Raw genomic sequence first — 22,926 nt, 5'->3', positions numbered from 1 at the left:
TTAAGTCAATAAAAATACAGTAAAATGAAGATGATCGATAGGTACATAGCAAGGAAGATAGGTAAGTACACAGGTTTAGGTAGGTGGAATTGTAAAAGGACAATCCAGTAAAGACAGTATAAAGGAAGGAGAGGAGGGGAGCGGGTGGGGAGAAAGAGAAGTTTACAAAGGAGCCAGTAAAAACTTAAGAAGGAAGGAGAGGGACTTTCCTGGTGGTCCAGGGGCTAAAACATTGCACTCCCAATGCAGGGGGCCTGGGTTTGATCCCTGGTCAAGGAACTAGATCCCACATGCCACAACTAAGATCCAGTGCAGCCAAATAAATAAGTCAAAACATTATTTTAAAAAATGGAAGGGAGAGAGGGAGGGAAGGAAATAAGGAAGGCAGGGAGGGGGAGCAGGGAGGGAGGAAGGAAATCAATTTAGAAAGGATGTGTCAGAAGACAATTATATGAATAAGTAGAGAGAATGAGAGAGAAGGATACAGTAAGAAAATTAAGTATAACTGTGCAGGGTGGGGAAGAGTTGTAAAAGGTAGAAGTCAATACAGAAAGAGTACAATGAACATAGATCATTAATAGCTGGATAGATAGCTAGGTAAGTAGGTATTTATGTATGTAGGTAGGTCTATGGATATAAAAAGAGAGAAGAAAGTGGGGGAGGTAGGAATGGAGGGAGGGAGGGGTGAATAAAAGGAAGAAAGGGGAGGGAAAGAAAGTTTATAAGGGAAGAATCTCTGGGAAAAGGGCTAACATAAAGAGTGTGATCGTGAGAGGCAGCGAGAGAATGCTGAAAAGGAGGAACTAGTGAGAAAATAAAGTCATGGACAGGAGAAAGAGATCTAAAAATACATTAAAATAGATAGGAAGACTGGATAGAAAGATAAACAGATTTTAAAAATAGAAGCCAATAAGAATGGCAGTATAAAAGAGCTGCAGAAGACAGAAGAAAAAATTTTAGGGGGAGTCACTTAAAAGGTATAAGAAATTAAAATAGATAACCAACAAGGACCTACTGTATAGCACAGAGAACTATATTCAATATTTTGTGATAACATAAGGGAAAAGAATCTGAAAAGTGTGATTCATAGAAACTGAATCACTGTACACCTAAAACTAAGACAACGTTGTTAACCAACTATATGCAATAAAGCATAAATAAATAAAAATTTAAAACTATAAGAGGGGAGGGAGGGAGAGGAGGGATAAAAGCAAAGGTTTAGAGATGAGACTGCAGGAAAAAGTTAAAGATAGAGAGAGTGGGCGGGGAGCCCAGGCAAGGCAGGGCATGGGCCTTGTGACTCAGCCTCTCATGGGAGCAGGCCTCCATGGCAGGCCCTTGCCAAGCCCAGCTGCCAGCCCGGGGGCCTGAAGTCACCACTCCTGTTTATAGCCTGGGTTCTTCTGGGGTTCCCTATGCAAATTCCAAAGGAATTGGTTATCTAGCTGGTTTCCCCATGAGCCTTTTCCCTCAACCTATATCTTGGAGCACATCCCACCTTCCAAACAGGTACCCTGCTGACTGCCCACTTCCAACTCCTGTCGCCCCCTGCCCCGACCACTGTGCCAATGTATGCAGCCCCAAGAATGCCTGCTTACAGCTCTGTGCCCCCTCCGTGGTCACCCCACAAACATTTGCAGATAGAGCTGTGTAGTCACATCACGGAGGGTCCACAGCTGGTGCTGCAGGTCGCATGTCTCCAACCAGGACTTTCTTCTTTATGCTCTAGTATGTATGCTTAGTCACTCAGTTGTGTCCGACTCTTGGCAGCCCCATGGACTGTAGCCAACCAGGCTCCTCTGTCCGTGGGATTCTCCAAGTAAGAATACTGGAGTGGGTTGCCATTCCCTTCTCCAGGGGTTATTGCTCTAGACAATTAGCTAAACACTACCACGGCTGACCCAGCAGGTCCCAGCGCACTCAGTCTCCAACTGACTCTGTGGGTTGGTCTTAAAGCAAATCCTGTTTGGTGGGCTGTCAGGCAATTTTTTAGCTAACTGTAATTAAACAAAGGGAGTATTAATCTATTCTGAATCATATCTAGTTGAATGCATGTTTAAAAAAACGTAAAAACAAAGCTCATGTAATTTATCCACAGTGACTGATGCAGAATCATCATATGCAAAACTCAAAAGTATGGAAAAGTATTTTACAACTTCTGTCACTAATGACTGTCATAATATTTGTAAAGTCTTAAAGTTAAAAAAAGAGAGACTGTGTGAGTAAGAATATCAAGTACAATTGTGTGTGGTATGGGAGAGATTTTAAAAGTACAAGTCAGTAAAGAGACAGTAAACATACATAGATGATTGATAGCTGGATGGACAGCTAGGTATGTAGGTATGTACAAAGGAAGATAAATATATGATTGATGGAAAGAAAAGACAGAGATAGATTAATCCAAACATGCACACATATAGAAAGGGCATTAATAGGCAGAAGCCAATAAAAAGAAAGAAAAACTTAGAAATGGATGGAAAGAATGATTTAAAAAGAGGATACTAAAAGAGAATAAAAGAATGGAAGGGGGAAAGTTAGAGACAGAGGAGGAAAGGAAAGACGGAGAAAGAGTAAAGAAGGAATTAAGGAAGGTAGAGGGTGAAGCATTGAGGGAGAGGATGGGAAAAGAACATTAATGAACAAGAAAGAAATGAGAGAAGAAAGGAAATATGAAGGGGGCAAGAGAGTGGGGACGGAAGAAAGAATCAAAGAAGGGAAGGGGACAGATAAAAAGAAGACCGAGGCAGGAAAGAAACAGAGGTTATAGAGTCCCTAGAAAAAGAGTAAAATCAAAAGAGAAAAAATGTGAGTGTGAGATGAGAGTGATACATGGGTTTGATCCCTGATCTGGGAAGATCCCACATGTTGTGGAGCAACTAAGCCTGTTTGCCACAACTACTGAGCCTGTGATCTAGAGCCCACGAGCTGCAGCTGCTGAAGGCCGCGTGCCCAAGAGCTCATGCTCCACAATAAGAGAAGCCACCACAATGAGAAGCCTGCATACCACAACTAGATAGTAGCCTTCACTTGTCGCAACTAGAGAAAAGTCCACACAGCAATGAAGACCCAGCACAAGCAAAAATAAATCCATAAAACATTTTTTTGAAAAGAGAGAGAGAAGAAAAGAAAGGGGAAGAGAGAGAAAGAAGTTTTTTAAAAAAGAAAATAAGAAATATCATTACAAAAAAATTTAAGAGAGAATAAAATAAGTTCTAAAAGGAGGACCCAATAAAGAATGCATAGAACAAGAATGACAGAATAAAATATGATGGAAGTAAAGAGAATGGAGGGAAAGAGGGAGAAAAGAAAATCAAGACTTTTGAAAGGATGAGGGAGCTTCCAGTTCAAGATGGCAGAGTAGAGGACATGCGCTCATCTCCTCTTGCAAGAGCACCAAAATCACAACTAGCTGTTGAACAACCATTGACAGGAGGATGCTGGAACCCATTAAAAAAAGATACCCTACTTCCAAAGACAAGAAGAAATTGCAATGATATGGTAGGAGGGGTGCAGTCACGATAAAAGCAAATCCCATACCTGCCAAGTGAGCAGCCCACAAACTGGAGAACAATAATACCAAAGAAGTTCTCCCACTGTTGTGAAGGTTCTGAGCCCCGCATCAGGCTTCCTAGCCTGGGGATCCCGCAAAGGGACTGAGACTCCCCAGGGAATCTAACCTTGAAGGCCAGTGGGATTTGATTACAGTACTTCCACAGGACTGGGGGAAACAGAGACTCCACTCTAGGAGGACATGAACAAAATCTTGCACATGCCAAGACCCAGGAGAAGAAAACAATGATCCCACAGGAGATTGAACCAGACCTCCCTGCTAGTACTGAGAGTCTCCTGTGGAGGCATGGGTCAGCAGTGGTTCACAGCAGAGATGGGGGCGCTAGCAGCAGCAATCCTGGAAGGTGCCCCTTGGTGTAAGTCTTCTTGCAGGTCGCCATTAACCCTACCATAGAGCCTGTAGACCCCAGGGCTGGGTCTTGCACACTAAGTAACTTCAGTTGTGTCCAACTCTTTGAGACCCTATGGATTATAGCACACCAGACACTGTCCATGGGATTCTCTAGGCAAGAATACTGAAGTGGGTTGCCATGCTCTCCTCTAGGGGATCTTCCCGACCCAGGGACTGAACCTGTATCTCTTATGTCTCCTGCATTGGCAGGCAGGTTCTTTACCACTAGGGCCACCTGGGAAGCCCTAGGGAGGGAGGGAGTGCAGCTCCATCCATCAGCAGATAATTGGATTAAAGCTTTACTGAATATGGCCCTGCCCACCAGAGCAAGACCCAGTTTTTCCCACTGCCAGTCCCTCCCATCAGGAAACTTGCACAACTCCCCTAGCCTCATCCACCAGGATACAGACAGAAGAAGCAAGAAGAGAACAATCCTGCAGCTGCCAGAATGAAAACCACATCACAGAAAGTTAATCAAAATGAAAATGCAGAGAGTTATGTCCCAGATAAAGGGACAAGATAAAACCTGAAGTGGAGATAGGCAACCTCCCACATAAAGGATTCAGAAAAATGATAGTGAAGATGATCCAAGATCTCAGAAAAAGAATGGAGAAGATGCAAGAAATGTTTACCAAAGACACAGAAGAACTAAAGAACAAAAAACCAGATGAACAATACACTGGAAACAATCAGTAATAGAATAACTGAGGCAGAATGGATAAGTAACCTGGAAGACAGAATGGTGGAAATCACTGCCACAAAACAGAATATAGAAAAAAGAATGGAAAAAAAAATGAAGACAGCCTAGGAGACCTCTGGAACAACATTAAACACACCAACATTCACATTATAGGGGTCCCAGAAGAAGACAGAAAGGACCTGAGAAAATATTTGAAGAGCTAATAGCTGAAAGCTCCTCTAACATGGGAAAGGAAATAGTCAACCAAGTCCAGGAAGCACATAGAGTCCCAGGCAGGATAAACCCAAGGAGGAACACACCAAGACACATAATAATGAAACTGACAAAAATTAAAGACAGATAAATATTAAAAACAAGGGGAAAACGACAAATAACATACAAGGGAACTCCCATAAGGTTATCAGCTGATTTCTCAACAGAAACTCTACAAGCCAGAAGGGAACAGCATTATATTAAAGTGATGAAAGGGAAGAACCTACAACCAAAACTCTACCCGGCAAGAGTCTGCTTCAGATTTGATGGAGAAATCAAAAGATTTGCAGACAAGCAAAGTTAAGAGAATTCAGCACCACCAAACCAGCTTTACAACAAATGCTAAAGGAACTTCTCTAGGCAGGAAACACACGAGAAGGAAAAGACCTACACAAAATAAACCCCAAACAATCAAGGAAATGGCAATAGTATCATATATACTGATAATTACCTTAAATGTAAATGGATTAAGTACACCAAACAAAAGACATAGACTGGCTGGGTGAATGAGAACATGTGCATATATGCACTTCCACTTACCATATCACTCTACTGAACCCCAAAATTGTATGTAATTTTTTTATATTGTTAGGATAATCATGTTTCCATTATGGCTTGCAATTGTAATTATCTTTTATTTTTTTATGGAGGTGAGTTTTTTTCCATTTATTTTTATTAGTTGGAGGCTAACCTTTTATTTTTTGTCTGACTATTGATTGTGAAAACTGATGAACATCTTTTACTATTGTGGTTACCTAACTGTTATTCACTTAATACCATTGTATTATGATTGGTCAACAGAAAATAATAAAGTTCTACATCACTAAAACTACCATTTAATAGAAAAACTTGTAATCACTTTTTAAAAACCAGATGCATATCAGAAATATCTTGGAATTTTTTGAAAAATACAAATGCCCAGGTATTGCTTTTTTTCTCCAGAGCTTCAGATGTGTTTCTAATGAGCAGCTATGTTTAAAAGCAACTGGACTATATGATGATCTTTTACTTTTATCTAGTTTGTTTCACTTTTTCTATTTCATATTTAGTGCTCCCATTTCATTTAGTTTATGTTTTCCAATGTCTTTTTTTTTTATTTTTTGACGTTCTTTCTCAAGCCTTTATCAAGTGTAGTAGAAGAGCTTTTGTATACGTATAGAGAGAGATATATAGTATGGGTAATATATATACATATATTTTAGAAAGCTTATGAATTTTTGCCTAGCTAAAAAAATTATGACATTTATGGCATTCCACTTACTATGAATAGAATGCTAGATTTCTAATTTATATATTCACTCAGAAGTTTGATATAGTTCCATGTATTTTGCATCTGGTATTCCTGCTAAAAGTCTAGAAAGTTTATCACCTTAGTGATTTTTAAAAAATTTGAATGAGGCTTGAAACTTCTAGTTCAATTCTGAGGATATAAAGAAATACTATGTTGTAAAAAAACAAAAAAAAAACGAAAATCAACATGTGATACAGTTACTAAATAAAGTGTAGACTTTGTCCAAGTTTCACACACACACAAAGAGTGGATATATGTATAACTGATTCACTTTGCTGTGCATTTGACACTGACACAACATTGTAAATCAACCCTACTCCAACACATAAAAATTGTTTAAAGGGATGAGGCTAGGAAAAAATATTAAATAAAAAACAAAATGTGAGTGAGAGACACTGAGGAGATTAAAAAGAGATGCTGATAAAATTAAATATAATTGAAGGCATGGAGAGAGAGAGATCTGAAAGAAATCAGTTTAAAATGGTAAAATAATGATACATTGATGACTATCAGATGACAGGTTGATAGATAGATATTCATAAAGGAGAAAGCAGTAGCAGTAAGACAGGACAAAGAATACAGAAAATGAGAGAGAAGAAAAGAAAGTTTTTTTTCAAAGGAGATGTTAAAAGAAGAAAGGAAGAATCAAATTCTATAAAGGATGAGTCAGGGAAAAGAATGGCATACAGAAGGAGAAGGAATGTAAGAGTGTGATGGAGGATCAGTAGGAAAACCAAGTACAACTGTGTGATGTGCGAATAGTTAAAAGTAGAAGGCAATAAACTTAACATAAAGCTAAATGATTGATACCTATGAGGATAGCCAGCTAGATAGGTAGGAAATTTAGGTAGAAGGAAGTTTTTACAGGAGAAGGCAGTTGTAAGGACACGAATGTATAAAGAAAGAGAGAGGAAAGGAAAGAAAAAAGTTTTAAGAGTAGTAATAGAAGAAGGGAGCAGGGAGGAAGGAAAGGGGAAGGAGGAAAAACAAATGAAGGAAGACAAGAGGGAGGAAGGGTGGTAGGGTGGATGATGAAAGGAGGTAGGAGGAAGGAATAAAGACGTGAGGAAAGGAAGGAGGGACAGGAAGGAAAGAGAGAGGAGGGACTTCCCTAGTGGTCCAGTGGCTAAGACTCCAAGCTCCCAATGCAGGGGGCCTGGGTTCCATCCCTCTAGGTAGGTAGAACCTTAAAAGGACAATCCAGTACAGACAGTGTAAAGAAAGGAGAGAGGAATGGGGAGCGGGGGGCAGGGAGAAAGAGAAGTTTAAAAAGAAGCCAGTATAAAAGCTTAAGAAGGAAGAAGAGGGACTTCCCTGGTGGTCCAATGGCTAAGACTCTGCACTCCCAATGCAGGGGGCCTGGGTTTGATCCCTGGTCAGGGAACTAGATTCCACATACCATAACTAAGACCCAACCAAATACACAAATATTTTAACCATAATAATAAAATAAATTTCACTTTAAAGAGAAATAGTGATGAAAAGAAAAATCTTTAAAAATAGGAGACAATGCAAAGAGAATGGAAGAAGAGTGGAAAGAGAGAACTAGGGAAGGAATGGAAGAAGGAAAGAGGAGAGAAAAGGGATGACAGAAGGAAGAGGTAAAAATAGAGGAGGAAAGACAAAGAGAAGAGGACAATGAATGAAGCAGAGCTAGAAGGGACAGAAAAAAAGCTTTTAAAGAAGGACAAAAAGAAGAGGCAAGATAGAAAGGAGGAAGTGGGAGGAAAGAGAAGTCTAAAATGATGAGCCTGTAGAAAGTGTAAAATATAAAAGAAATGAAACAGAGTGTGAAGGGCTTGAAAAGGACACATTAATAAGAAAATTAAGCACAATTGTGGACAGTGGGGAAAGAAATCTAAAAAGAAGCCAGTTAAAATATTTCAGTGATGACTGTTTGAACACATAACACGTGAATGATGGGGTTATTGTAGTTGTATTTACCCTTCCTTTGTTTATGTAAGTCTCAAGGGAATTGGGGTAGTGGGTTTGGACACATGGGGTATAAAAGATTTTCACAAATGCTGGTCGGGGCCCTTGGCTAAGAGGAGACTCTGCCTTGGGCCCGCCGGTGTAATAAACTGCACTCCACTATCAAAAAAAAAAAATATTTCAGTGATATAAGATTCATAGATGAATTGACAGGAGGGTAGGTTGATAAGTAGGAAAGTATATAAAATATAAATAGATAGAACCATAAATAGGTGATTGATAGATGATTGATGGTTAGATGGATAGATAGGTCTTATTTTTAAAAAGAACTGAGTTTTTAAAAGTCAGTGCATAAAAGATAGAAAAAGAGAAAGGGAAAGAAGTTAAAAAATATTTTTCAAAGGGGCCAGTACATAGAGAATAAAAGAAAAAGGGAAGATGGGCAGGACAGGATAGGATAGGGTAAAATAGGAAAGAGAAACAGGAAGGCAGGGAGGCTGCATGCAGACAGGCACAGAGAAGAGAGAAATACAGAAAGAACAAGAAAATGAACAGAAATAGAATAACAGAAGGAAAGAATGGAGGAAGAAAGGAAGACAGATGAAAGCAAAAAAGAGAATAGGTTTCAAATGGAATAAATTATAAGAAAATGTAAAATAGAGAAAAATACGAGAATGAGAGAAAGGAAAGAAAAAAGGAGAGTCAGAGACAGAAAGGAAGAATGTCTCACAGGCCAAAAAGTTTTAAAAGTAGGAGCCAATTTAAGAGTGAGTGACAGCTGGATACAGAGCCAGCCAGCTAGGTAGATAGATAGGTAGAAAGAACAGGTTTGTAAAGGAGAAAGCAGTAGTAAAGATAATAGCAAAATGTATAAAGAAAGGGAGAAGGAAGCAAAGAAAATGTTTTGAAAAAGAAGTAGTATAAACAAAGCAAAAGAAGAATGGAAGGAAGGAGGAAGGGAAGAAAAAAGGAAATGGGAGAGAGAAGGGGGAGGGAAGAGGAAGGAGACAGGAATGAACAGAAGGAGAGAAAAGCAAATGAAAGGATGAGAGAGAGAGAGTGTGGGTGGATGCATGGAGAAAGGAAAGGAGGAGGCAGGGGGAAGGAAGAAAGACATGAGGAAAGGGTGAAGGGTCAGTGGACAGCAAGCAGGGAGGAAGGAATGAAGTGGGGGGGGGGGGAAGACATGCATGCAGGCAGGGAAAGAAGAGAGACAGGCAGAGACCATGAAAGAAATGGAGTGAGGAAAAGACAAAGAAAGAGGAGAAAGTGAGAGGAGGCAGGAAGGAGGAACGAAGAAAGGGAGGATGTAGGGAGCAAGGAGAGAAAGCTCTAAAAAAGAGGAACTCAGTTAAAAACAAATAAATAAAGATTCATGGAGAACAGCTAGGTAGTTTGGTAGGTTGATGGACAGATGGGTAAGTAGACAGGATTTTATGTAGAAGATCTAGTTTTTAAAAGTCAATATTAAAAAGATAAGTGAAGAAGAGAAACAGGTTTAAAAGAGGAAACCCAAAAAATGAATATAAGAGGAAGAGAGGGGGAAGGAAGTAAAGGAGAAGGAAGGAAAGGAAGAAGGAGGTCAGGAAGGCAGGAAGTAGGGGAGATGGGGAGGGAAGGAGGAAGGCAGGCAGGCAATAAGTTTACAAAGGATGGGACTTGCATGCTGGCTCAGTGGATAAGAATCCACCTGCCAATGCAGGGGACACAGGTTCGGTCTCTGGTCCAGGAAGATCCCACATGCGGTGCAGCAACCAAGCTCATGTGCTACAACTACTGAGCCCACACTCTAGAGCCTGTGAGCCGCAACTACCGAGCCTGTGTGCTGCAATTACTGAAGCTCTCATGCCCTAGAGTCTGGCTCTGCAATGAGAAGCCTACCCACCACAACTAGAGAGTAGGCCCTGTTTGCTGCAACTAGAGAAAGCCTGCAAGCAGGAACAAAGACCCAGCACAACCAAAAATAAATAAAAATTTAAAAATAAAGGATGAGTCAGTAGGGAAGACAGCTAAAGAAGGGAAGAGAATGTAAGAGTGAAAATGTAGGAACCATTTTCCTACAAAAAACCTAAAACAGTTGTGTGGCAGGGGACAGATTGTAAAAGTAGGAGTCAGGAAAGCAAAGACAAAAATAAAGAAAAATAAATGGTTGAGAGCTGAATAGGTAGGTAGGCAGTTATACAGATGATAGGTAAGTAGGGAGGTAGGTATATCATTTTTAAAGTGGAAGCCAGTAAGGAGGAAAGCATGAAAAAGAGAATGAGGAAGATCAGGAAGGAAAAAATAAAAGGGGAGCCAGCAGAAAGAGAGTAAAAGGAGGATGGGAGGAAGGAAGACAGGAGGGTGGGAAGGGTAAAGATAAAGAAGGAAGGAAGGAAGATAGGAAGAAAGGATGATGGAACAGAAATAGGAAATAATGAAGAAAGAAAAGAGGTTTATAAATGATGAGTCAGTAGAGGAAAGTGAGAAAAAGCAGAAAAAGACAATGTGAGAATGAGGGGGAGAACCAGTAAAGCCAAGTACAATTGTGTGTGATGGAGGGAGATGGGTTTAAAAAGTAGAAGTCAGTTTTTTTAAAAAGAGAATACAATATAGATGGATAGACGGCTAGGTATGTAGAGGGATAGGTAGGTATGGCAGATAGGTAGGTAGATGATAGGTAGAAACATACATACATACATACATGCATGCATACACACACACATAGAACTGATTTGGAAAAGGAGAAACCAGTGAAAAGTCAATATGTGAAAGGTAGAGAGTTGGAAAGAGAAGAAATGAAATTAAAATTGGATCACTAAATAGTAAAAAGAAAGAGAAAAGAGAGGACAGGAGACAAGATGTGTTAGGAGGGACAAAAGAGAAAGAAAAAAGAACCAGATAAAAAGAAGTTTTAAGGGAAAGCAGAAAAGACTTCACTTTTTAAAAAAATGAGCAAGAGAATGGGTTCAAGAGAACTTTTAAAAAGGACCAGTCAGTAAACACAATGTGAGAGGGAAGAAAGAACGAAAAGTTCGTGAAGGAAGAGTCAGTAACAAAAGCTCATGGTTCAGTTCAGTGAGATGAGGCTGTAACCTTCTGCCTCTGAGACAGTACATCACTTTAGCAGCCAGCTTTCTCCCTCCATCTTCAACTGTTAACTTCCCCTTCCAGTAGGAAGAAAGTTTCAGGTAGGCACCTTAAACAGTGCCCACCTCAAATGCTTTTTGAAAAAGAAAACATAAAAGAACTTGATATTCACAGTATTACAGAGGTGACAGGAGAATGAAGATGTCTATTTCACATGTGAAATCGACATATCACTGTAACAAAGCCATCATGTTCTACCACGTCAACACCAAGGAATACACATAACTCTAATGAAAACCCAATTAGCACACATATAGTTTAGAATCCTTTTGTCTATTTCTGAATGATTAGAAACAGGAACAGCAGTCATCTTTTTCACAAATCAGGTATATATATGTATGGTTGCCTCAGCCAGATTTTTGAGGCACAATCAAGAATTGTCATGGCCATTGTGGGGTCTCCAGCACATGGCCTCCAGGGTCTCTAGCACAGGTATTATACTGGTCTGCATCCCTACACAAAGAAAAAGCCATGTGCTTCTTGAGCAGGACAGAGGGATGGAGTTTTTTCCCTTTGGCCAGAAGACAGTTCTGCCCCCCACCCCCGAGTAGAGCTTTAACTATACAAGATAATATTATAAAAGTGATTGTCCTGCCTCCCCTTCACATCTATCCTAAGGTTTCTTAACCTTGCCACTATTGGCGTGTTGCACTGGATAATTATGGGGACCATCCCGTGCATTGTAGTATGTGTAGCATCATATGTGGCCCCTATCCACTAGATGCCAGGAGAAATCCCCCTCTCTGATTTGTAACAACCAAAAATGTCTCCAGACATGTCCCAATTCCATTGTCCTCTGGGGTACAAATTTGCCTCCCACTGAGACCTACTACGTACCCTCTGCAGTTTCTCCCCATATACAGATTAGGATATGGTTCTCCCCCTAGTGGGCATAAAAGGATAAATAGAATCTATCTTGAATAACTTTGTCATCACCACTATTAATTTTTTTTTTTTATTTTAAGCTGCTTATCCAAAGATCAAGAAAATGAGTGTCACTGTCGGTCACCAGACGTCACACCAAGGACAAAAAAGTAATTGAAATAATTAGAAATACTAAAATAGTCATTTGTGCTTCTTTCCCAAAGGTGTTGTCTGGGGCAAGAGGTGTGGCTTATGTTTTTACTCCTCTAAGTGTCAGCAGTATGAGCAGCACTGAGGCACTCATTATAAAAGCAGAGTCTTAGGCACTGCCCCAGTACTGAATCAGAACCTGCATTTTCACAAGACCCCAGTGCATGACATGCACATTGACTTTTGGGGAACACTGGCTTCCATAGCCCCATGAAGGCAGAATAAAGTAAGGGTGCTTGGATGACTATTTGTCCTCTGCTTCCTCTGGTCTTCAGAGACATGCCCTATCTCCACTGAGATAGTGCTTGGCCTGTCATCATTCACAGTTAAATTGGCTATCACTGCAATGACTCATGGTCTGGTCTCGCTGGGCTTACTAGAACCGTCTGGATTTCCCACTCCACCTGAGTCCTGACTGCCTGCTCCATAACACTCTGGGAGGAGCCTTCTTACCCCCAGCCCAGTGACTCCTCTTGACGAGCTTCCCAGCTAGACCCTCAACCCTTTCTCGGCCATGTGTATACCACGTGGGAACCAAGAATGGCTTAAGAAAGCAAAACTTCAATCTGTATGTAACATTCTTATTAAAAAAATATCTGAAACAACAAAAAAAAAAGAAAGCAAAAGCTCAAGGGGAAATAGGGAGAAGTTGGTCAAATGGTACATTTTCAGCTGTAAGATGAATAAGGTCTGAGGATCTTATGTATAACATGGTGACTATAGTTGAAAACACTGTACTGTATAATTGAAATTTGCTAAGAACAACAACATGATAAATATGTGAGGTGATGGATGTGTTAATTAACTAAATGGGGGGGGAGAAATCCTTTCATGGTATACATATATATCAAATCACCACAATGTACACTTTAGCTATCTTACAATTTTATGTGTCCATTATATGTCAGTAAAGCTGAAATGTTTTAAAACTGAAAGAAAAAGAAAGCAAAACCTCAGCGAGAGCCTTGCTCTGCCTGACCACACTGTATTACAAAGTTTGGAGTCCATGACCCCGGTGAGGAGGAAGTCGGAGTAGGGGTAGCCAAGGAAATCTCTTTCTAGAGTCTTAAACAGAGAGCTGAGCAATAGTTCTTTTCTCTCCATTAACCTCAGTTATCAGAAGCACCAAGGCCCAAAGTAAGTAAAATGTGAAGCCCTGTCTGATTTCTTTGGTCTCCACTCACTCTCACACCTTCCCATTTTACCACCACCTCTGAGATGCTAAAGGAGTGGACATTTTCCCCCTAACTTTCCTAAAGTTATATCCTTTTTCTTCCTGAGCCCAGATAACTCTTATTTGGTAAGCTAAGGGTATCTCCAGGACACTATGAGGAATTTTCTCAACTAAGTATTCCAGCATGTTTCCACACAAAAAGGAAGATAAAACTTAAGGAAATTCTTGAGACAACTGCATGGCTTGCAAGGCATAATGTTTTGGTTGTGTCATCATTTTGGGGGATGACAGATACTGAATATTACCTGGGTGTTCATCATGGCATTTGTCCTGTTAAAAATTCTAACCTCTCCTTCCTTCCCTAGCTCCACCCGCAGTAAGTGAAAGCCTATGAAAGATGAGGGTAGAGATCTTGAGGGTAGAGATCTTGTACTTAGAGAGTCAAAAATGAAAAAGTAATATAAAATTTAAAATATAGCCCTGTTGCATAATGGCTGTTTCTCACTTCTCAAGCCCCAAAAGTGAGTACAACAAAAGGTGGTCTCCAGACCTACATCTAGAAGGCATGATCACCATAAAAAAAAAGTAAAATATAGAAAAACATGTAATATATGTAATGTGACACTGAAATAAACTTGGGCAAAAGCCATGAACAAACATTTTACTGAAGATACACAGATGGCAAATAAGCACACAAAACACTGTTTAATATCATTAGTCCCTAGGGAAATACAAATCAAACCACAATGAAATACCACTACACACCCAGTAGAATGTCTAGTAGAATTTAAGTAACTGACCATACCAAGTATTTGCAAGGACTTGAAGCAACTAGAACTGTCTGACATTGCAGATGGGAATGTAAAATGGTACAACCACTGTGGAAAACATTTTGGCAGCTCAAGTTAAACTACATCTGCCATGTGATTCAGTCATTTCACTCCTAGGTAGGTGCCCACAAGATATGAAGATGTATGTTCAGATAAAGACTTGTACATCAGTGTCCATAGCGGCATTATAGTCAAATTGGAGACAACCTAAATGCTCTTCAGCAGGCAAATGGATAAACTAGTGTATCCATACCATGGGATACTACTCAGAAATAAAAAGGAATAAAGTGTTAATACAGGAAACAATATTGATGAATATCAAAATATGCTGAAGGAAGGAAGCCAGATCACCACCCTCCCCTGACAAAAAAAGGGTGGTACAACCCCTGTTTGATTCCATTTATAGCAAACTCTAGAGAATGCAAACTAATTTATAGTGAAGCAGATCAGTGATTGCCTGGGAGATAGGAGTAGAGAGAGGACACAGGAAACTTTTGGGGATGATGTAAATGTTTACCTTGATTGTGGTGATGGTTTCAAGGGTTTATATATATACATATATATATGCCAAAGCTAAATGGTACATTTAAAATATGTTCAGTTTACTGTACTTCAGTTATAGTTCAATCAAGTTTAAAAATTAAATGATTTCTCTTTTATTTGCCTATAGGACCATCCCAGCATTTGTATAGTTCTCTAAAGACTCCTGAAAGAAGATCAACCTCCTTGCATTCTCCACATGATATACAGAGTAACACAACAGAACAAAAGGTAGAAAGCTGTATGTCTCAGGTGCTTTGTATTGGCCACTCTGGTTAATTTTTCTTCCTAGGGGATATCCCCATTCACTGGGCATGGTACTGATTGGCTAGAAATAATGGAGTTCTACACAGATCTGAACCGTCTTCCTGGTAGAGAAGGTTCTGAGTCAGCTTCATGCTAAATGTACCATGTAGTTGAGCAGAAACTAACAAATATTTGATGATGATAACGATGATGATGACGATAGCTAATGTTTATTGACAACCTGCTGTGGGCCAGGTCCTAGTAGAAGGTAGGGGAAGGTGGAAGGAAGGGAAAGGGGGGAAAGTAGGTGACATAGGATACAAAGATAGAAAAGACATCACTGCTCTTGGGGATGCACTGTCCAAGGATCAGACACATAAACAAAAGTCCTTACAGTCAAATGAGAGGAGACTTTCATTTTGTATAAAATATGAAGCACAGAAAGTGTGGAGAAATAGCCCTGCCTAGAGAAATCTAAAAAAGCTTTATAAAAGGAGGGCTTCATTGAATAAGGTCTTGAAACATGAGTGGGACATTTTCAGATGAGTAGATGTGAGGATATAGTGAGGCAGTATTGCAGACAGGCTTACAGTGTTAAGTAAAAGCATGAAAGTTCAAGCCAGCAAAACCAGAGCAGTGGAACAGAACAGACTGAAATGGTAGGTTGAAGCCAGAGCTTTGTATCCCTTGCTGAGGTATGAATTTATTCTCTCAGTAGTAGAAAAAAACATTGCCGGTTTTTGAGTAGGATGTGAAATAAGAATGATTTGGGTTTTAAAAGATACTCTAGTTGCAGTGTGAGATAGCTACACAGAGGAGATTAGAGGAAGGATAGTTATGAGTCTACTGGGATAGTCCAGATAAAAATGATAAAGGCCTGAACTAAGGCTGTGACAATGAGGGTGAACCAGAGGCCACAGATTTAAGATATTTCAGAGTCAGAGTATTTCAGGATTTGGTGACTCAACAGATGTGTGGACCCAGACAAAAGGAGATGACAATGATGGTGATGATTTAATTTTTGTGTGCAGGTTTTGTATGCTCTCATAGTGCTGAGGCCTACTTCTATCTCAGAACTCATTATCCTCCATCATATTTGTCTGTCTTTTCTACTGGGTGATAAACTTCTTGAGGTCAGGAATTATGTATCTTAGTTCCAGGCAGTGTACTCCATAAATATTAGACTGGATTAAACTGGCCTTATCTGAAATAAACAGAACAATTCTATGCTTTCTGGAATGGAGCACTGGATTATTATTATTGGTTATAGGATTATTATACCTATAACCAAAATGTGGAAGACAGACAAGTAGCAAGTTTGAAAAGATAGGAAAAGATAGCGTCAGTTCAGTTCAGTCGCTCAGTTGTGTCTGACTCTTTGAGACCCCATGAATTGCAGCACGCCAGGCCTCCCTGTCCATCACCAACTCCCGGAGTTTACCCAAACTCATGTCCATCGAGTCAGTGATGCCATCCAGCCATCTCATCCTCTGTCATACCCTTCTCCTGCCCCCAATGCCTGCCAGCATCAGGGTCTTTTCCAACGAGTCAGCTCTTCGCATGAGGTGGCCAAAGTATTGGAGCTTCAGCTTCAGCATCAGTCCTTCCACTGAACACCCAGGACTGATCTCCTTTAGGATGGACTGGTTGGATCTCCTTGCAGTCCAAGGGACTCTCAAGAGTCTTCTCCAGCACCACAGTTCAAAAGCATCAGTTCTTCGGCGCTCAGCTTTCTTCACAGTCCAACTCTCACATCCATACATGACCACTGGAAAAACCATAGCCTTGACTAGACGGACCTTTGTTGGCAAAGTAATGTCTCTGCTTTTTAAAATGCTATCTAGGTTGGTCATAACTTTCCTTCCAAGGAGTAAGTGTCTTTTAATTTCATGACTGCAATCACTATATGCAGTGATTTTGGAGCCCCAAAAAATAAAGTCTGACACTGTTTCCACTGTTTCCCTATCTATTTCCCATGAAGTGATGGGACCAGACGCCATGATCTTAGTTTTCTGAATGTTGAGCTTTAAGCCAACTGTTCACTCTCCTCTTTCACTTTCATCAAGAGGCTTTTTAGTTCCTCTTCACTTTCTGCCATAAGGGTGGTGTCATCTGCATATCTGAGGTTATTGATATTTCTCCCGGCAATCTTGATTCCAGCTTGTGCTTCTTCCAGCCCAGCGTGTCTCATGGTGTACTCTGCATAGAAGTTAAATAAGCAGGGTGACAATATACAGCCTTGACGTACTCCTTTTCCTATTTGGAACCAGTCTGTTGTTCCATGTCCAGTTCTAACTCTTGCTTCTTGACCTGCATATAGGTTTCTCAAGAGGCAGGTCAGGTGGTCTGGTATTCCCATCTCTTTCAGAATTTTCTATAGTTTATTGTGATCCACACAGTCAAAGGCTTTGTACCTGGGTACAATATAAGCTTCATTTTAAACTAGTTAAAGTGAGGTACCTATAAAAGATATCCAGCAAGAGGTTAATAATGTGTATTAGCATTGAGACCAGCACCTAGTAGAGAGGTAGAGATGAGGGGAAGGGGGAGATAAGATATTGTATTATTCTGATTGCTTTAGAATCAGCAAAAGTGTCTTCTAGAAGAATAAGTACTAATTAATTTTTTTCTTGAATGTTAAACCATACAGAAAGATAGAGAAACAATTAGGACATCATATCCTTCAAATGATGGAGGTAAGAAAATAAACAGTATTTATAATTGCTCTGATATCTTTTGGTTAAATAATTCATTTTGTCATATAGTCTTCAAAGTTGTGCTTTTTTCCCTGATTATAAGATACATTATTAATTTGATAAAGGAAGATAGAAGAATTATTCATGGTGGTAAATATAAGCATCACCTTTATAAGTGATTGCTGGGAGAATAGCCCTTCTGGAATCGACAAGGTGTGAGGAAGTTAGAGTCTGCTGTGCCTGCCCCTGTAAGTTCCCGACAATGTGGCCATTAGAGAGTGCCAGTGAAGAGAATTCTCCCCAGGAAGGTCTCTTTCACCATCTTTTCTCCCCAGACATAAAAATCCACCCTGTTTCCCATCTCCCAGGGCTGGGCTGGAGATTAGCTAAGTCTCTATTCATCTCCGTAAAAGATTCCCATGCATACCCTCCACACTTACTAAGAGCTCTAGGACATCTTCAGCTGGGCGGCCCATGAGTACCTCAGATCCAACACATGCAAAAGCAAATTCATCCCCAAACCAGCGCTCTGCTCCTCTTAACTTTATTCAGGCACAAAACCTGAGTCATTTTTGACTCTTTGCTATTTGCTCCAGTCTAGTCTGCCTCCTTAAATTCATAACTTTCCCTTCCTTTCCATTCATGCTTCCTGTGCCATTAAGCACTGTAATAATTAGTCTCCAATCTCTTTTTCTTGGTGATCTGTCCTACATTTTGCTATGAATGTAACCTTCCTGAAATACAGCTTTGGACATATAATTCCTCTACCCAAAAGTCCTCTATGGTTCCCCTTTGCTTACTGAATGAAGTGCAGAACAGTTTGTTCTAGGGCAGGGGAGTGGTGGGAAGTTTAGCTGGCAAAGTAACTTAGAGCCAGTAGTCAGGGAGTTCAGGCTTGTCCCTAATGGCATCAGTGGGCCCCTGGAAGCTGGTAAGCAGGGGACTTCAAAAAAAGGCATCTTATACTTGGAGATACTGCCTTAACTTCCATAAATAAATACATTCTTGATTATGGTAATTTTAGACTTTATGGCAGCCCAGCAAGAAGAACTATATAATTTTTTCATATTTAAAGTTACCTCTTCTTTTCCCTAGAAACTACTACACTTCAGAGTCCAGATGTTTCTGCGAAAACACCAGGTGTCTATAGATACTCTCTACAGGATACTTCAAAACAACAGGCAAGTATACTTTTCTTTTGTCCCAGATACACACAGAACCAATGAAGTATAAAATGAGGATCAAGATTGACATAACACAATTTCATTCATTAAATAACAATTCAGAACAGTCTTATTCCCTGAAATTAACCATCCTATAGTAAGATTTTATTTTAAAAAATTGAAATGCAAATCCACAGTAATAATCCTGTTACTTCAGACTTCCAATGCTTATGGCTATCTGTTGGGTTAGTGTTGCCATACTCTAAGTGTAGGCAATATCAATAACAACTAGTAAGCTAACAAAAGAAAAATGGTGAGCTTGAGATTTTAAATGTGTTAAATAGATCCAAAATTTGAATATTTGTCTCAATTCTTAATAGAAATTACCAGAAACAACGTGAGTGTTCTCACTTAGCTCTTAGGTATGTAGGCTTCTTAAAAGATGAGCTTCAAGTCCATTCACACAGGAAGCAACATATTGGACTTTCATGAATCATTTCTCTTCTCATGCTGATGGGTTGTACAGAAACAGCCATACTGCCTCATCCTCTCCCCTTTGTAGTCAGTGATCACTCAGTTGATGGTGGGAAATTGACAACAAACATTTAGGGTACAGCCTCTGGTCACAACATCTGTCATTTCTGTGGGTCACCAATTGGTCATTCACTTTCAGACTCAAACCCACATCCTTGGCTCCGTTAGCACTGTATTAAATGACTCACCTGTTCTAAAAAGTTAACAGATTTTCCTATATCCTATGTTAAATGCATAGTAAGTGACAGACTCAATTATATATAACTCTTCAAATGTAACATGTTAGCCACGATATGCTTTTCTATATAAACAAATATTTATGAAACCCCTGCTATGTCCAGGGTACTGTGCTACTGTATTAACATCCATAATCTGTATTCTCAGTATCTGAAGAAAGAATCTTAACTACCTTAAGACAGTATATTAGTTGCACATCAGGAGTTAATAACTTTTCTCACTTGCCTCACTGTGCATGTATGCTAAGTCACTTCAGTTGTGTCCGACTCTATGTGACCCTATGGACAGCAGCCCACCAGGCTCCTCTGTATACAGGATTCTCTAGGCAAGAATAGTGGAGTGGGTTGCCATTTCTTTCTCCATGCCTCACTATAGAGTCAGGAAAAAAAAGTATTTCCTGAGTGTAGTATGGATGGCAAACTTAATACTACCAGTACATATGTTACCCCCAAAATAAGCAATAAACAAATTTAGACCATTTGTTTTTTAATGCTTTAAAATACATTGGACAATATAAGTCAAATTGTCACAAATACCTAATTCATTTTGATAAATAGTATGACCACTTTTATCACAACAAAATCCAGTACTATTTTCCAGCTTATCTCACCCATCCATCAGTGTCAAGAAATGTACTTCTGGTGGTTTGTGTTCAGTTCTCAGGCCTAGGGACAAACAAAGTCTACTCTGTTGGATTTCTCTTCCTGTATGATTACCTAAGCAGGTAGAGCTCTTGGCCAGCTGAGAGAGCCACATCCCACCTAGGCAGAAATGGTGCTGTCTGTCTTCCAGCTCCCTCACAGCATTCCCCCTGTGCTTAACTTCCTTTAAAACCCACACATATTCTTTTTAGCTGTTCAACTGATTACCTTCCATGCTGGTCAGTGCACTTCAGTTAATTAATTTTAGCATACTAGGAATTCTGTAAGCCTTTGAATTATGTAAGTAATGGAAACCAAATAAAATATGTATATTTATGATAAATAGACTTCTAAAATCACTTTATTAAATTTCTGTGAGACATAGGTGGTGTTCAAATTCTTTGAAAACTCCTTTAAGGATTTTTTTTGTTTTCATTTTTCTTGTGGCATGTATAGGTGACACGTGCTGATTTGAATGAGGAAAAGGCCAAGAAATCAAGCTTAAACTATGAGCCAGGTAAACATTATCAACAGCTATTAAGGAAATCCTGCAATCCATTAATACACTCGACTAACATTTACTAAGCTTTTGCTACACGCCATGCACTGTACTAATTATTGAACAAAGTAGAGAAACCATGGTTCCTACCCTGGATTTTACAGTGTAGTATAGAACAGTCATGCCAGTAATCACAACACAATATAATAAGTGCAATAAAGGAAGTAAATACAAAGTCCACTGGAAGCATAGGGGAGACAAGAAAGCTTTTACAGAAGATGCCACAATTGAGCTGAGACATGAAGGATGAGAAAGAATTTTCTAAGCAAACAAATGGAAAGAGAACTTCCAGGAGAAAGGAATACATTTACCAAGATATATACATTAGAGCCTAGTGGGTTTGTGGAAATGCAGATTTTTTTTTCAGAATTGTTTTAGCTAAAAGTTCAAGTCAGAGAATTACAGAAGATGAAGCTTGACTGGTAGATATCGGTTGATCATTAAGATTCTGGTAAGTTGTGCCAGGAGATCTACCTTTTATTCTATTATCGAAGTGCAACTATCGAAGAATATTGACAGGAACCTAATATGGTCCGAATTTGCCTTTTCTACCCACAAAGATAGAAAATGAACTTCTGGTTACCAAAGGGGAAAGTGGGTTGGGGGGATGAATAAATTAGGAGTTTGGGATTAACAGGTACACACTACTATATGTGAAGTAGATATACAACAAGGACCTACTGCATAGCATGGGGAACTATATTCAATATCTTGTAATAACCTATAATGGAAAAGAATCTGAAAAGGGATGTGTGTGTATATATATATATACACACACATGTATATATATATATATATATATATATATATATATATATATACATATATATCTGAATTACTTTGTTGTACACCTGAGACTAACACAACATTGTAAATTAATTATACTTCAAAAAATGACCCAAAAAAGAAAGAAAGAATTTGCCTTTTCTAAAAAAGGAAAGCAGAATTGGAGGTAAGGAGACTTAAGACAATGAGACAATAAAAATAATAGCATAAAAATAATAGCACTTACTATGTACCAGGTACTATGCTAAACTGTATTCTCTTCATTTAACCCTCTGAACAACAAAACTATTTTACCTACCATTTTACACATGAATAAACTAAGTCTCAGAGTTGTAAATTATCATGCCCAAGATTTCACATAATATGTGGCAAAGCCAAGGTTTTAAAAGCCAGGTCTATCTTACTCAACCAATCCTAACCACAATACCACACTGCCCCTTATTACAATTAAGAGGCTATTATAATAGTCAAAGCTAGAAATGAGTCCTGAACAAAGTCAGTGGCAGTAAAGATGAAAGGCTGGGCACAGATTTGACTCAGACTAAGAAAGTCAAATGGATGAGATCTGGCTACTGACAGAATATGGAAGAAGAATGAATTGAAGACAATGCCCATATTTCTAGTACGGGCAACTTAATGGATTGTGGTGCCACTCAATAGATAGGCAGTACAGAAAGATGAACAAGTTTGGAAGACAAATATTTAGTTCAGCTTTGAATATATTGAGTTTGAGCTGCCTGAGGGCATCCAAGTGGGACATCTCAGTGGAGCAGTCAAGGGGGCAGTTATAGATATTGGTCTGGGATGCATGGGAGAAGAAATGAAAGGAACACCTTATGTCAAAACCTATGGGAAATAATAAAAGCTGTTCCCATAGGTTTGATATAAATGTTCTTTTTAAGGTAGATTATACTTTCTTCTCTTTATTCCATCTTTGATCTAAGAGTTATCCTTAGGTTATGTTTCTTAATTATAAAAAAATTCATATTTTCAGTCACATTTTAAAGGTTAGATTCAGAGAATGTAGCCTGTAAATATTTGACACATTGAAGTTGTTGATGTTTTCTTTGTGGCCAAATATGTGATTGATATTTTGAAAGTGTTCCGTAGACATAACAAAAAATACATATTCTCTATTTAAAGGCTGCAAGGCTCTAAATGAATTTTAAATTCTATTTATT

At 39.2% G+C, this 22,926-nt stretch overlaps 1 protein-coding gene across 1 annotated transcript in view; it reads left to right on the top strand.

Annotated features, from left to right (window-relative positions):
- The window catches only part of LOC133052602 (fibrous sheath-interacting protein 2-like), a 77,668-nt gene that overhangs the window by 11,223 nt on the left and 43,519 nt on the right, over window positions 1–22,926 (top strand). Inside the window, exons 7-11 of the mRNA XM_061137533.1 lie at window positions 12,231–12,299; window positions 15,014–15,114; window positions 17,780–17,825; window positions 18,921–19,006; window positions 20,857–20,917. Coding sequence (XP_060993516.1) covers window positions 12,231–12,299; window positions 15,014–15,114; window positions 17,780–17,825; window positions 18,921–19,006; window positions 20,857–20,917 — 363 coding nt within the window. The remainder of the gene's footprint in view (window positions 1–12,230; window positions 12,300–15,013; window positions 15,115–17,779; window positions 17,826–18,920; window positions 19,007–20,856; window positions 20,918–22,926) is intronic.

The sequence above is a fragment of the Dama dama genome, chromosome X, assembly GCF_033118175.1.
Source record: "Dama dama isolate Ldn47 chromosome X, ASM3311817v1, whole genome shotgun sequence".
NCBI lineage: Eukaryota > Metazoa > Chordata > Mammalia > Artiodactyla > Cervidae > Dama > Dama dama.
The sequence above is the reverse complement of the archived record's forward strand: the minus strand, read 5'-3'. Positions and strand labels throughout refer to the sequence as shown.